This window comes from Platichthys flesus, chromosome 11 (assembly GCF_949316205.1).
Source record: "Platichthys flesus chromosome 11, fPlaFle2.1, whole genome shotgun sequence".
NCBI lineage: Eukaryota > Metazoa > Chordata > Actinopteri > Pleuronectiformes > Pleuronectidae > Platichthys > Platichthys flesus.
The window spans coordinates 25,892,615-25,906,959 of NC_084955.1; the positions used below are offsets into that span (position 1 = coordinate 25,892,615).

The 14,345-nt window shown below is 49.3% G+C and overlaps 1 protein-coding gene across 1 annotated transcript in view; it reads left to right on the plus strand.

Annotated features, from left to right (window-relative positions):
* Nucleotides 1-14,345, plus strand: part of si:dkey-22o22.2 (neural-cadherin) — a 78,498-nt gene that overhangs the window by 46,453 nt on the left and 17,700 nt on the right. Inside the window, 5 exon segments of the mRNA XM_062398332.1 lie at nt 2,855-3,022; nt 8,581-8,830; nt 9,630-9,757; nt 9,993-10,179; nt 10,966-11,109. Coding sequence (XP_062254316.1) covers nt 2,855-3,022; nt 8,581-8,830; nt 9,630-9,757; nt 9,993-10,179; nt 10,966-11,109 — 877 coding nt within the window.

Consider the following 14,345-nt stretch of genomic DNA (forward strand, 5'->3'; position numbering starts at 1 on the left):
CAGAGCACCACTCAATGAATCATCTTCATTAACTCATCCTAAATGTCCTCAATTTACTAGAATATTGTCATTAAAAGTATTTCACTTATTAATCCATTAATACACAAAATGTCCAAATGTGATTTTACTATCAAACAATATCCACACTTTAAAATAAACTTGTATCTCCACTTTTCTTACCAAAACAACCCGTCTTTTAAAATGTCCTCATCTCACAATCTCTCATCGTCCAAAGTGTCCCATCATTTCATACACATCTCCCCTTACATAATATTTCAAATGTTTTCATTTTACTTTAAAAAATATATTCAGCTTTGTTAAAACGTCATTTCAAAAGTCTAAAATATCGAACTTTCTAAAATATGTCCTGACATTTCACAAAATGTTTTCATAAATGTTTTATCTCTGAGAAATTGTTGACTTTTACTTTACCTTCATAATTCTGAAATGCTTTTCTTGCCTTGTTTCCTTTTGAAGAAACTTGAACCCTAATTTCCCTCTGGATCAATAAAATATCAATAAATCCATAAAATGTCCCCAATTTAGAAAGATTATTTAACTTTTTTAAATGTCCTTTGCAGATAATAAGTACATTTTCCACTTTCAATTCGTCCTCATTGTCTGAAATGTCCTGTTTTGGAAACACGGTCCCTCCAAAGACCTATGAACACACTCGTGTAATATATTCATGTGTGTGTCAGTCCTCATGATCAAAATCTCTGCATATGAATAAAGATGGAGGCAGTCAGAGATTCTCTTTAATAACACCATGTTTCATGTGCAGCGCGGAGGGAACCTTGTGTTTGTGCAGAATGTTCACAGGATGTTTCGTGTCCTGTTCACGCGTCGCTCGGGGCTTCCTCCACGTTGCAGCTTCTTTCCTATCGTTGGTTCATCTTCTCTCCCCCGCGGCCTCCATCCTGCTTCTGCCGCGTCGGCACAGTGTGTTTACAAGTGATAATGAAATCAGAGCGATGACACTGTGGGGAGAGGAGGATGAAGAGATGTGCAGCAGCACCGAGGAGGAGGCCGATCTGCAGCTCCGGTGGGCGGAGACCTTATTTCATCTTCCGACAGTTTCACACAAAAACATCCAGTGTTTTCATGGAATGTTTTAGTTATTCAGAATGTTTGGGTAAAGACAATGTGTTTATAATAACCAGAATGACAGTAAACAACCAAAAATACAAGAGACAGCAGCTCATTATTCACACATGTTATGGTCTGTCTCAGGAAGTAACGTTTCTGTTATTATATTAAAAATCTGACAATTGTGTTAAGATAGAAAATTGTACAATCTGATGATCACACTCGATGTTGTTTGGTGTTATTCTCCTTTAGACAGAAGCCAAATACCACATCTTCTATGTTTATATATAAAGATGGCCGACGCGTCTCCACCTCCTCTGACTCTCCTGAAGTGAAGCTCAAACATGTCGGAGAGGAACGCTCCCGTCTCGCGACAACGACGTCAAATAACGTTAAACCAAACTGATCAGAGACACTTCAACAAACATCAGAGAGACAAGAACGAGCTGAAACGACAGAAACATCTTTAACAAACATGTATTTAACGTTTAGTTGGATTTTTTTTGCAGGAGGATATTTTATATAAGCTATACTGCAGCCAGACACCAGGGGGCGCACCCTTTCAGGAGCTTTAACGTTGTCCATCTTTATTTAAAGTGAGATTTTATCTCCTCAGTCTAAAGAGTTTTATCATTTCTGAATTTAAAATTGTCTAAACGTAACTTGTGATTAAAATCCTTCAGAATAAAACAGCTCTGGCTCCTCACAGAGCGGCGCAGTGATCTGATCGTAACAAGACTTTTATTGCAGAACGTTTTATTCCAGAGTCGTAAACAAACGAGAGGAAGACGAGGGCAGAGATGGATGAAGGTGCAGCCAGATGAGTGAATGATTCATGTGGAGCTCCTCCCTGATGGACTCACAGAGAACACCCTCTTGCTGCTGCTCTACGTTCAGCTCATTGAACATGTTGCTCTGCTTTGAAAATGATTCAGGAGACAGTTGTCACAGCTGCTGTTTCCTCTTCAGACTCGTCTTCCTCACTTCCTCAGGACGTCTTCCTCTGGACGTCTTCCTCAGGACGTCTTCCTCACTTCTGTTTCTGTCACTTAAACAAATCACAGATTCAAGTTTTTGGTTGACAGTCTGTACGCAGTGAAATATTCAGTCTAAGTATTAGCAAGTCCAACAATGTAGCAGTACTTCGATAAAAGTACAGAAGTACTGTCAGCAGAAAGTACTGAAGGTGCTGAAGGTAAAAGTTTTTGATTTGGGAAATCTGCCTCTTTGAATATTCAATGATTATACTTAGATTATATGATTTGTGCAGTAATTAGTAACTTATGGTCACAAGGTCACAAGGTCATGAGGTCATGAGGTGATGAAGTCATAAGGTCATATGAGGTTGTACCTCCTGCTGCTGCAGCTGCTCTGATGAACAAGAAACAAACTGTCGTCTTAAAAATTAAAAATTAAAAATTCTTCTTCTTCTGTGCCTGATCTTTTAAATGACACTTCAGTCAATAATTTAGCAGATTTCCCCCCCGTCCTCTCTCTCTCTTCACGTTTTATGAACAAAGGACTTTATTCTGTCCTTCTCTCTGCATCAGTCAAATGACTTCATGGTTTATTAAAACTAGATTTTTATGATTGAAGAAATAAAAAAAAAGGTTTGTAAGAGATCGTCAACAGCAAAGAAAATAGTTAATTATTTATACTCTTCGAAACAGAATCAAAGGTGTGTTTTATTCAACGGATCAGAACCAGGACGTGACACATTGAAAGGATCCTGATGTCCACTGTCTCACTTCCTGTCTCTCTGCAGACGTCCAGGATCAGCCAGCAGATCGTGGCGTCGGACGGAGGGAACCGCAGCAGCTCGGTGGAGCTGAGCGTCATCATCACCAACGTGCACAACCAGCCCCCCCACTGGGAGACGCCCGAGTACTGGGTCACCGTCCCAGAGAACACCGCCCGAGACGCCAAGATAGTGGTGAGGGACGGATTTAAGATGGATGAGTCATTGTCTTCGTCTTCTACGTGTACGGCTCCTCTTCTTCATCCTGAGATGTTTGTGAGGTAGAGACAGAGAGCTAGAGAGAGAGAGAGAGGGGTAAAGAGAGAGAGAGAGAGAGGGAGAGGGAGAGAGATACAGAGAGAGAGAGAAAGGGAGAGGGAGAGAGAGACAGATAGAGAGGGAGAGAGAGAGAGAGAGAGAGAGAGGGAGAGAGAGACAGATAGAGAGAGAGAAAGGGAGAGGTAGAGAGAGACAGATAGAGATTTGATTGATTTTTTAAGTCACTTTTATTTTCTCAGTTTAGTTCCAACAATCAAAGTTACTATAACATATCAAAACATTTTACGAAAACAAAAAAACAATACAATATTCAAACCAAAAAACAATGACCAAAAACCAGCTGCTCTTTTTTTACTTCAACAAAGAACCTCCACATTTAAACTCAGGAACAAAAGTTTTCATCGGGAAGAGGATCACTTGAGTCCGGCTGAATGAGTTCATCACAGTGATCAACTGGAGGTCAGGGTGAGTCAGCTGCTGGTTCCAGCCTCTCAGCAGGAGGCCGACCACCTGACTGACCTGATCCCCCAAACGTGAGGGTATGGCACGGGCTACTGGTCTCCATACCAGGTTCCCAGGACCAGTCAGGAGTCTTTGGATGAGCTGGAGCTTTATGAAAGCACACTCTATGGGACCCAGTGCAGACGGTGCCAGAAGAAAGTCCACCATCACAGCCAGTATCCTGGCCAGCAGACGTATTGAGGATGAGGGTTTCTTTAGACCAAAAACGTAAAAGGGGTCAAAACAGACAGAGGAACACAGACAGGGTTTAAACATCATGTGGCCAATTGGGCTCGGATCTTTGCCATTATTTTTTTCAGGCGGTAAAACTCCTGCTTTGTGAACCACGGGTCATCCTCATCCTTCAACATGGAGTGTCTCACTGAGTGGAGGAAAAGTTTTGAATCAGGGAAGAAGTCCTCTAATTTAACCAGTCTTGAGCCCTTAGTCTGTAGTAAAAAAGTCCGGATGCTGGCGAAGGTGTAAAAACCTTCTTCATCCACCTGCCTGTTCTCCTGTGGTTCTGTTAAACGTTCCTCTGACTGAGAGGAAGAGCACGGTGGGTTTTTCTTTGAAACTTTTTTAGCTTGGTCACAATTTGTCTTGTTTTCTGGGTTTTTTCTTTTGGCTGACAGTTTTTTAAACTCTTCCTCCATCAAAAAATCCTCCTCATCAGAGAGCTCTGCCTCTGCTCCTCTAGTGTCTGTTTGAGTGATTATGACCTCGTTCTCCTGGTGGACGTCCTCAATGTCCTCCCCCCGTGAACCTGGTGTGTCGCCCCGTGGCTCCATCAGGACAGAGGCCCCAGCACCCCCCAAGGCCGGCGGGGGCCCCGATGTAGGAGCAGAGGAACCACCACCCGCCAAATCAGGCGGGGGCCCCGGTGCAGGAGCAGCCGAGCCACCCCCCGCCAAGGCAGGCGGGGGCCCCGGCGCAGGAGCACCGGAAACACCACCAGCCAGGGCAGGCGGGGGCCCCGGTGCAGGAGCAGCAGAACCATCAACGGCCAAGGCAGGAGGGGGGCCCAGTGCAGGAGCAGAGGAACCACCCCCGGCCAAGGCAGGAGGGGGGCCCGGTGCAGGAGCAGAGGAACCACCCCCGGCCAAGGCAGGCGGAGGCCCCGATGCGGGAGCAGAGGAACCACCACCGGCCAAGGCAGGAGGAGGGCCCGGTGCGGGAGCAGAGGAACCACCCCCGGCCAAGACAGGAGGGGGGCCCGGTGCAGGAGCAGAGGAACCACCCCCGGCCAAGACAGGCGGAGGCCCCGATGCAGAAGCAGAGGAACCACCACCGGCCAAGGCAGGCGGAGGCCCCGATGCAGGAGCAGAGGAACCACCCCCGGCCGAGGCAGGCGGAGGCCCCGATGCAGGAGCAGCCGACTGGCCCCCACCGGCTCTGTCCGGGCACAAGCGGATCAGGTGTCCCTCCCTCCCACAGCCAAAACATTTCATGTTCCCTGATGTTACATGCACCGTGTAGTTATAATCCTCAACTTTAAAACTAAAAACCAGGTTCAACTCCTCCTCACTTTTCTTGAGCACCATAAACACGTGTCTCCTAAAAGACACAACATGTTTTAGATGTGGAGATCTACTGTAAATGGGGATCATTTTTATGGGGGACATTAATTGTCCATGTCTGGCCAGCTCTTTCTCTATTAGCTCATTCTTCAGGAATGGGGGGACATTAGAGATGAGAACCTTCTTGACCGGATTAGCCAGGGACAACACAGGTGTGAAGGAGCCCTGAATCACCACTCCCCTCTCCAGTAGCTGGTTAGCTTTTTCTATGCTATCTACAAACACCACCACAGCACTGTTCATACGTGAGGCAGACTTCACACTGTCACACCCCACAACCTCACCCACAGCCAGACTGACCTCCTCCACCGAGCAGTCCACAGCTGGACACAGTTTGATGCCGTGTCGGCGTGTTAGCTTGTGGAGGCCGAAGCCTCCACCTGCAGCAGCCATGCTGCACAAACACAAACACACAACTAACAACTAAAAACTGCTGCTCATGACACTGTCACTCACACAGAAACAAAAAACACCTCTAATACAAGAGCAGAGGGAAAAAGACCAAAGAAAACGGGTAGAAAAAACAAACAATTTGAACAAACTTTCTCCAGCTCACTCACCACACTCACTCCCAACATGCACTCCAACAGAGAGAGAGAGAGAGAGAGAGGTAAAGAAGTGGATATTTAAGCCTTCTTCTTCTTCTTCTTCTTCTTCTTCTTCTTCTTCTTCTTCTTCTTCTTCAGTCTCCATCAGAAAACATTTTCTGCCGAAAAAACAATCATAGCACGTTTGTCTGTCTCACCTGACTGACTCCGACAGACACACACTGACAGACACACACACACACACACACACACACACACACACCGCCTTACACCTCTGGTGATTTTTTGTAACCTCTTTAATCCCTCCATCCTAATTTGCTCGCTTTTCCTAAACTGCTGGTTCAGAAGGTGGAGGAGTTTTACCCTCCAGCTGCTCATGGTCGTTAGTCAGTTTTAAAACAGTAATAGGTTGTGTGTGTGTGTGTGTGTGTGTGTGTGTGTGTGTGTGTGTGTGTGTTTGTGTGTTTAATCCTGTGTAAACTTGTGTGTGTTTAAGTTTGTAGGCCTATGTTGTTCTTTTTTCCTTCGCCTCCTTTACACCTGACATTTTGACTCAAAAGACTGAAGATGATGAAGATGATAATGATGATGATGAGGATGATTGGCGGTTGTCCCGCCCACTGCTCCCTCTGTCTGACAGCAGAGAGAGAGAGGGAGAGAGGGAGAGAGAGAACATGGAAAACACAATATTTCTCTGGCAATGTTTGGGCTGAGTGGACAGCAAGGACAAGAGCCTTAAAAGCTATCACACACACACACACACACAAACACACACACTCTCTCTCTCTCTCTCTCTCTCTCTCTCTCTCTCTCAAAAGTCTGTTTAGTCTGCTGCCAAGAGAATAACAAGCAACATGAGTCTTAAAAGCTCTGCTCCTGGTGGACGCTCAAGGCAGGACAACACAAACACACAAACACACACACACAACCAAGACCTTTTTCTGAGGTGGACCCTCGTGGAGACTTGGTCCGTGTCCGTAGAAGGACTCATCTGCTGGAACCATGGACTCTTTGAGACGTGTTGTGTATTTCACGGTGTGATTGTTGTAGTTTATGGATCTGAGGCGTCAGGAGAGTAAAGCAGCTCTGAGGGGACGTCCAGCAGCTGGGGGGGGCGTCCTCTTATCTGGCTTCACTCTGTGATGGATCACAATCAAACAATGGAAAATACTCCACAGACATTAGAGGTGCTGCAGATTACAGCTGATTGTTATTCTACGCACATGTGACCAGTAAACTGTCCACAACTGGTAAATATGATCCAGCATCACCGAGCGGAGAGAAGGTGATGCTGGATCATATTTACCACAGAGAGAGAGAGAACCAAGATGTTCAAAATGTATAAACATCTCCTCCTCTCTCAACTCTTCTCTCCCTCTCTCCCCCCTCCTCTCTCCCTCGCTCCCTCCTCTCTCCCTCCTCCTCTCTCCCTCTCACCTACTCTCTCCCTCCTCCTCTCTCCCCCCTTCTCTCTCCCTCTCTCCCTCTCACCTACTCTCTCCCTCCTCTCTCCCTCCTCCTCTCTCCCCCCTCCTCTCTCCCTCTCTCCTACTCTCTCCCTCCTCTCTCCCTCCTCTTCTCTCCCTCCTCTCTCCCTCCTCCTCTTCTCTCCCTCTCTCCCCCCTCCTCTCTCAACTCTTCTCTCCCTCTCTCCCCCCTCCTCTCTCCCTCTCTCCCTCCTCTCTCCCTCCTCCTCTCTCCCTCTCAACTCTTCTCTCCCTCTCTCCCCCCTCCTCTCTCCCTCCTCTCTCCCTCCTCCTCCTCTCTCCCTCCTCTCTCCCTCCTCCTCTCTCCCTCTCTCCTCCTCTCTCCCTCCCAACTCTTCTCTCCCTCTCTCCCCCCTCCTCTCTCCCTCCTCTCTCCCTCCTCTTCTCTCCCTCCTCCTCTCTCCCTCCTCCCTCCCTCTCTCCCTCCTCCTCTCTACCTCCTCTCTCCCTCCTCTCTCCCTCTCTCCCTCCTCCTCTCTCCCTCTCAACTCTTCTCTCCCTCTCTCCCCCCTCCTCTCTCCCTCCTCTCTCCCTCCTCCTCCTCTCTCCCTCCTCTCTCCCTCCTCCTCTCTCCCTCTCACCTACTCTCTCCCTCCTCTCTCCCTCCTCCTCTCTCCCCCCTCCTCTCTCCCTCTCTCCCTCCTCTCTCCCTCCTCCTCTCTCCCTCCTCCTCTCTCCCTCTCTCCTACTCTCTCCCTCCTCTCTCCCTCCTCTTCTCTCCCTCCTTTCTCCCTCCTCCTCTTCTCTCCCTCTCTCCCCCCTCCTCTCTCAACTCTTCTCTCCCTCTCTCCCCCCTCCTCTCTCCCTCTCTCCCTCCTCTCTCCCTCCTCCTCTCTCCCTCTCTCCTCCTCTCTCCCTCCTCTCTCCCTCCTCTTCTCTCCCTCCTCCTCTCTCCCTCCTCCCTCCCTCTCTCCCTCCTCCTCTCTACCTCCTCTCTCCCTCCTCTCTCCCTCTCTCCCTCCTCCTCTCTCCCTCTCAACTCTTCTCTCCCTCTCTCCCCCCTCCTCTCTCCCTCCTCTCTCCCTCCTCTTCTCTCCCTCCTCCTCTCTCCCTCCTCTCTCCCTCTCTCCCTCTCAACTCTTCTCTCCCTCTCTCCCTCCTCCTCTCTCCCTCCTCCTCCTCTCTCCCTCCTCTCTCCCTCTCTCCCTCTCAACTCTTCTCTCCCTCTCTCCCTCCTCCTCTCTCCCTCCTCCTCCTCTCTCCCTCCTCTCTCCCTCTCAACTCTTCTCTCCCTCTCTCCCTCCTCCTCCTCTCTCCCTCCTCTCTCCCTCCTCTTCTCTCCCTCCTCCTCTTCTCTCCCTCCTCCTCTTCTCTCCCTCCTCCTCTCTCCCCCCTCCTCTCTCCACCCTCCTCCTCAGACGGTCAAGGCGACCTCCCCTCTCGGCGACCCCCGGGTGACCTACAACCTGGAGGAGGGTCAGGTGCCAGAGACCAACATGCCGGTGCGTTTCTACATCAAACCGAACCGCGCCGACGGCTCGGCGTCCATCTTGGTGGCCGAGAACCTGGACTTCGAGACGACTCGCTTCTTCACGCTCAGAGTGCGAGTGCAGAACGTGGCCGCCGTGCCGCTCGGCTCCTTCACCACCGTCTTCATCAACGTGACAGGTGAGTGTCTTTGTGTGACAGCTAGACCAGAGGCCGGGATCGAACACGCGATGCTAGACGCAGCAACAGCCTGATCGTACAGATATGAGTCCTCAAAGAGCAAAGCTACCTCCACATTACGATGTCTTCATCATCTCTGCTACAGACACGTGGAGGTGGAGGAGGAGGTGGAGGTGGTGGAAGACGGGGTGGTGATGGTGGAGGAGGTGGTGGTGGAGGTGGTGTTGTCTCATTTTTAGCAGTGATTCATCTCCATCAGAATGTGAATGCGGCTGGAGAGACGGAGGAAACGCTTCCTGCCTTTGATGGCTTTGATCAGAGTCACATCAGTAATTGGCTTAGCGGAGCTGGAAAGTGAGCAGACGAGCGCTGTGTGGACTCTTCAGGGCGTTTGGAGGATCAGTCCTCTCTAATAACTCTGTCTTCATTCAGCGAGAGGGAGACACCGTCCACACTCACGCTCGGACTTCAGGAAACGCTTCCTCTCTTTCTTCCGGCAGCTGTTCTTCACGTTTTAATTTCCTTTCCTGGTGTAAATGTAAAAAGAACCAACTTCTCCCGTCTCTTTCCTTCTCTCTTACTCTTCTTTCTCTTCCTCTTTCTTTGTGCTTCGGTTTATTTCTTGCTTGTGTTTCCCGTCTTTTCCCCGTCAGTTTTTAATCCAGTTTAATCAGCTTTCATGGACGTGTCAGCCTGTTTGTGTTCTGCTGCCAGAACGACGACAACAAAACAGATCAATTTAGACAAAAATAGGATAATGTTCATTTCTGCTGCTCTGTCTTTTTCTGTCCGTCTCCAGATGTGAACGACAACGTTCCTTTCTTCCTGTCGTCCACCTACGAGGCCACGGTTCCTGAGGGGGCGGAGGTCGGCACGTCGGTGGCTCAGGTGTCGGCCACAGACCTGGACTCTGGTCTGCATGGGATGGTGAGAAACTCAACACAACGTCTTCTTTGTGTCTTCTCTGCGTCTTCTATGTAATCTTCTGTGGCTCCTCATCGTCTTCCTCCTCGTCTTCTTTGGTCATCTTCCTTTTCTTTGGGCTCTTCGTGTTCTTCTTCTTCAACTTCTGTGTCTTCCTCTTTGTCTTCTTCTTCGTGGCCTTCTTGGTGTCGTCTTCTTCTTGTTCCTCAGCTTCTTCTTGTGCTCCTGTCCTCCTCAGATCCTCTACTCCGTCCTGAGGGACGAGAGCGGAGACTCTCAGTTCTTCAGCATCGACGGGCGCAGCGGCGTCATCGTCACCCGGGCGTCCTTCGACCGCGAGCAGAAAGCCTCGTACCTGATCGAGGTGCAGTCACAGGACGGCTCCGAGTCGGCCCGACCCGGCCAGCAGGGACAGCCCAACACCGGTAAAACACACACACACACACACACACACACACACACACACACAGACGCTGCTACAGTGAAATATAACAACATTGACTGTAGGTAAAGATGGACGACACAGCGTTCAGCGTGTCGAGCTGCAGCATCGAGGTCCGAGCCCATTGGTCCAAACCGGCCGGGTTCAGACCCACTTTGAAATGATCTTGAGGTTCCGGGTCCAGCTTGGTCATGTTGGCTCGACTATCTAATCGATTTTGTCTTTTGTAATCGGGGGAACATCAGGTTCTGTTCGGACTCAACTAAGTTTCCTCTTAAACAGGTTGGGAAAGAATGTGCTCGTCCAATCAGGAGTCAGTCTCAGCTGTCAATCATGATGTCTCCGCCTGTTTTTATATCATCAATAACTGATTCAAACCAAACTGATCAGAAACTTGAACAAACATCAGAGAGATAAGTACCACCTGAAATTACAGAAACCTCTTTGACAAACTTTTCTCTAACGTCTCCTTTGATCATTTAGTTTGGTCCATGTCTCTTCTGCTAACATGGAGGAGGCGGGGCTTATGGCCTATGCTGCAGCCAGCCACCAGGGGGCGATGGAGAAGCTTTGGCCTCAGTCGTCACTGACTAACCCACAGAGTGAAAGGATTCTACGAGACGTGTTCAGTGGTTAGCCTAGCTTAGCTTAGAGACTGGAAGCAGAGGCAAACTGTTAGCGATGCTCCAGAGTGAGTCTGGAGTCTGAGTCTTTTCAGGATGAAGTGGATCAGTAAACTCTGCCCCCCCCCCCCCCCCCCCCCCCCCAGACACGGCGTACGTCCGGATCTTCATCACCGACGTGAACGACAACGCCCCGGCGTTCTCCCAGCCGGTGCAGGAGGTGAGCGTGGAGGAGGACCAGGAGGTCGGCTTCGTCCTCATCACCGTCACCGCCAACGACGAAGACGAGGGTGAGTCAGAACCTTCCTCTCCTGTCTCCTCTCCACTTCTCTCCTTTCCTCGATCGTGTTGTTTCCTCCTAATCGTTTCTCCCATAATCCTCTGCTCACTTCTCACCTGCTTTCCACTCTCCTCCTCCTCCTCTCAACATGTCCCCCCCACTCTCCTCCTCCTCATCCTCCTCTCTCGCTGTCACAGCTCGTTAGCGAGTGCTGCTGCTCCCATGAGGTTGACAGGTTTGATGTTGTCTCATTGTTTGTCCCTCCTCCTCTTCCTCCTCTTCCTCCTCTTCCTCCTTTTCCTCCTCTTCCTCCAAGCATTAGGAGGCGAAAAGAGTCAGAAAACAACAAAACCAGCCACCCCCCTCTACCTCTCTCTCTCTCTCTCTCTCTCCCTCCTCTCTCTCTCTCTCCTCCTCCTCTATCTCTCTCCCCCTCCTCTATCTCTTTCTCTCCTCCTCTATCTCTCTCCATCCTCTATCTCTCCCTCCCCTCTCTCTCTCCTCCTCTATCTCTCTCCATCCTCTATCTCTCCGCCCTCTCTCTCTCTCTCCACCTCTAGCTCTCTCTCTCTCCTCTATCTCGCTCTCTCTCATCCTATCTCGCTCTCTCTCTCATCCTCTATCTCTCCCTCTCCTCCTCTACCCCCCCCCCCCCCCTTAATGATGGCTGTCGGGGCCTCTGGGTTTTTTCTTTGCTCAGAAAAAAGAGTGACGTCTGATTATTTATCTTTTTTTTATTTTAATCTCTAACCTTTATTGTTCCTGCCTCCCACGTTCATATATCTGACGCTCTGCTTCATCTTCTGGTTTCTGAGTCGCTCTGGTTCCCTCTGGAGTTTCCCCCCCAGACTTCCTGTCTTCCCCCGCAGTGTTGTTCCTTCAAACTTTCTCTGGCGGTTGGATCCGGTTTCTGAAACGAGCCGTTTGTAGCGAGCGGACACGAGAAGCGATCGCTAACGAGCAGCTGATCTCAGATCTGTGCTGGAAACACAGATCTGAGATCAGCTGCTGTTTAGTGGAGGGAGAGTTGAGCGGGTGATCACGTGACTCAGTGATAGAAGAATACATGTCACTAGTGACTCACACACTCATCAAATGGCTCATGGATGTGATTTATGCGGATGACACCAGCAGCAGTCAGATCACATTTAACACAACGACAACTGTGTGTCATCAGAACCAGAGGGAAACAAACATTGTGTTGCTTGAAGCTTAATTGCTTTTTTTTGGTGATTTATACATTAAACGTTTTGTTTAGTCTTTATTCTGATCACTGATCCTCATTTTAGCATCAAGCTCCTGAGGTTAAAGAGAATCTGCTTTGCTTCATGTTTTAATTTAGTTTAGTTTTATTCTCGTGTCGTTGTTGTTCTAGATTCGTGTTCATTCCCTCGGACGGATCCCTGCGAGCTGAACACGGGATTAAGAAATGCTAAGATAGCAAAGTGCTCATGGTTTCTCTCCAGGGCGTGTCAGCAGGAACCAGATCTTTGAGCTAATCTCAGGAACCCCCCCCCCCCCCCCCCGTGGTAATTAAACAACACCCCTCCACCCCAAACCTCATGGGGGGGCACAGAGGGACACAACCTTAACTCAGATCCCCCCAATCCCTCCTTACAGGCAGGTGTGTGTGTTGGGTGTGGGGGGGGGGGGTTCCTGCTGAGTCAGCGATGTGAGAGGCCTCAGGTTTTTACATTTTTATCGTCGATGCAGAAGAATTTCGTCTTTTTCTCTCTTTCATGAAACCTCTCAACCGGTTGAACGTGTTTTTATTTATAAAGAGTTTCTCTGGTTCTGACAGTTTTACACACACACACACACACACACACACACACACACACACACACGGTGCATCTGTGACGACCGCTCCAACCTGAGCCTGAGACACAAAGACGATAAGACGCCACCAACAGGCGACTGAGTGAAACACAACGTCACCTTGATTCAAACACCAGATTCAGAAATATAAACTCTACCAATTAAACACAGGTCTGATGATTTTAGACATTTAATGAGGAAACAAATCTGTGATCAAATAATCTGATTATGTCACGTGTGTCATGGGTGTAGGTGTGTACGTGTGTGTGTCTGTTTGTGTGTTTGTTTGTCTGAAGGTGAAAACATCTAACTCCAAAGTCTTAAAAGACTTGATGAGCTGTAAATTCAACTGAAGGTTTTATTCTCTGACTGCAACAACTGACCCGTCACCTTGGCTCCAGGTGTGTGTGTGTGTGTGTGTGTGTGTGTGTGTGTGTGGGTGTGGGTGTGGGTGTGGGTGTGGTTGTGTGTCTGTGGGTGTATATGTGTGTGTGGGTGTGGGTGTTTGTTGTTGTTGAAGCTGACAGGTGATGAAACACTGGTGACCTTCTCTCAGCATTAAAGTGGAGGTCAAGCAAACATGATTACAGGACAATAACACACACACACACACACACACCCTGGCTGTAAAACATATATTTCCTCTTAATTTGGTGTTTGTTGGAATAATGCAAGGTGGGGTGGAGGATGGGTTTAGATCCCCCCCCCCCCCAGCAGATTAGATCCTCCTTCTGCTCGTCCTCCTCCTGCTCGTCCTCCTCCTGCTCGTCCTCCTCGTCCTCGTCCTCCTCCTGCTCGTCCTCCTCCTGCTCGTCCTCCTCCTGCTCGTCCTCCTCCTGCTCGTCCTCCTCGTCCTCGTCCTCCTCCTGCTCGTCCTCCTCCTGCTCGTCCTCCTCCTGCTCGTCCTCCTCCTGCTCGTCCTCCTCCTGCTCGTCCTCCTCCTGCTCGTCCTCCTCCTGCTCGTCCTCCTCCTGCTCGTCCTCCTCCTGCTCGTCCTCCTCCTGCGTCTCGTGATGAGATCAAGAAGCTTTTTTTTATTCCGCTGAGTTTGTGTTTCAGTTGTGTGTCACCCCAGGGTTTAGTGAATGCACTCACACACACCATCACACACACACTGAGCGGAGTGATACTATGATTGCTCTCACATGCTGTACAGCGATGTGCCTCTGCAGACAGAAGATGATGATAATGATGAAGATTAATGTCGAAGCTAATCTGTAAAGTTCTGCAGTGAAATAACCTGAACCCCTAAACGCTTCCTGTCAGATGAAGCACACGTTAGTGACACGGCTGCAGTCGCTCATCTGAAGCCACAACATGTGATCGGTTCTGATCCAAATCCAACTTCAGTCCTGTAGTGTTGAGCTTCCCCCCCGCTCCACCTGTCGAGGAGCAGAGATCTGACCTTCATCTTAATTTAGAGCCTCC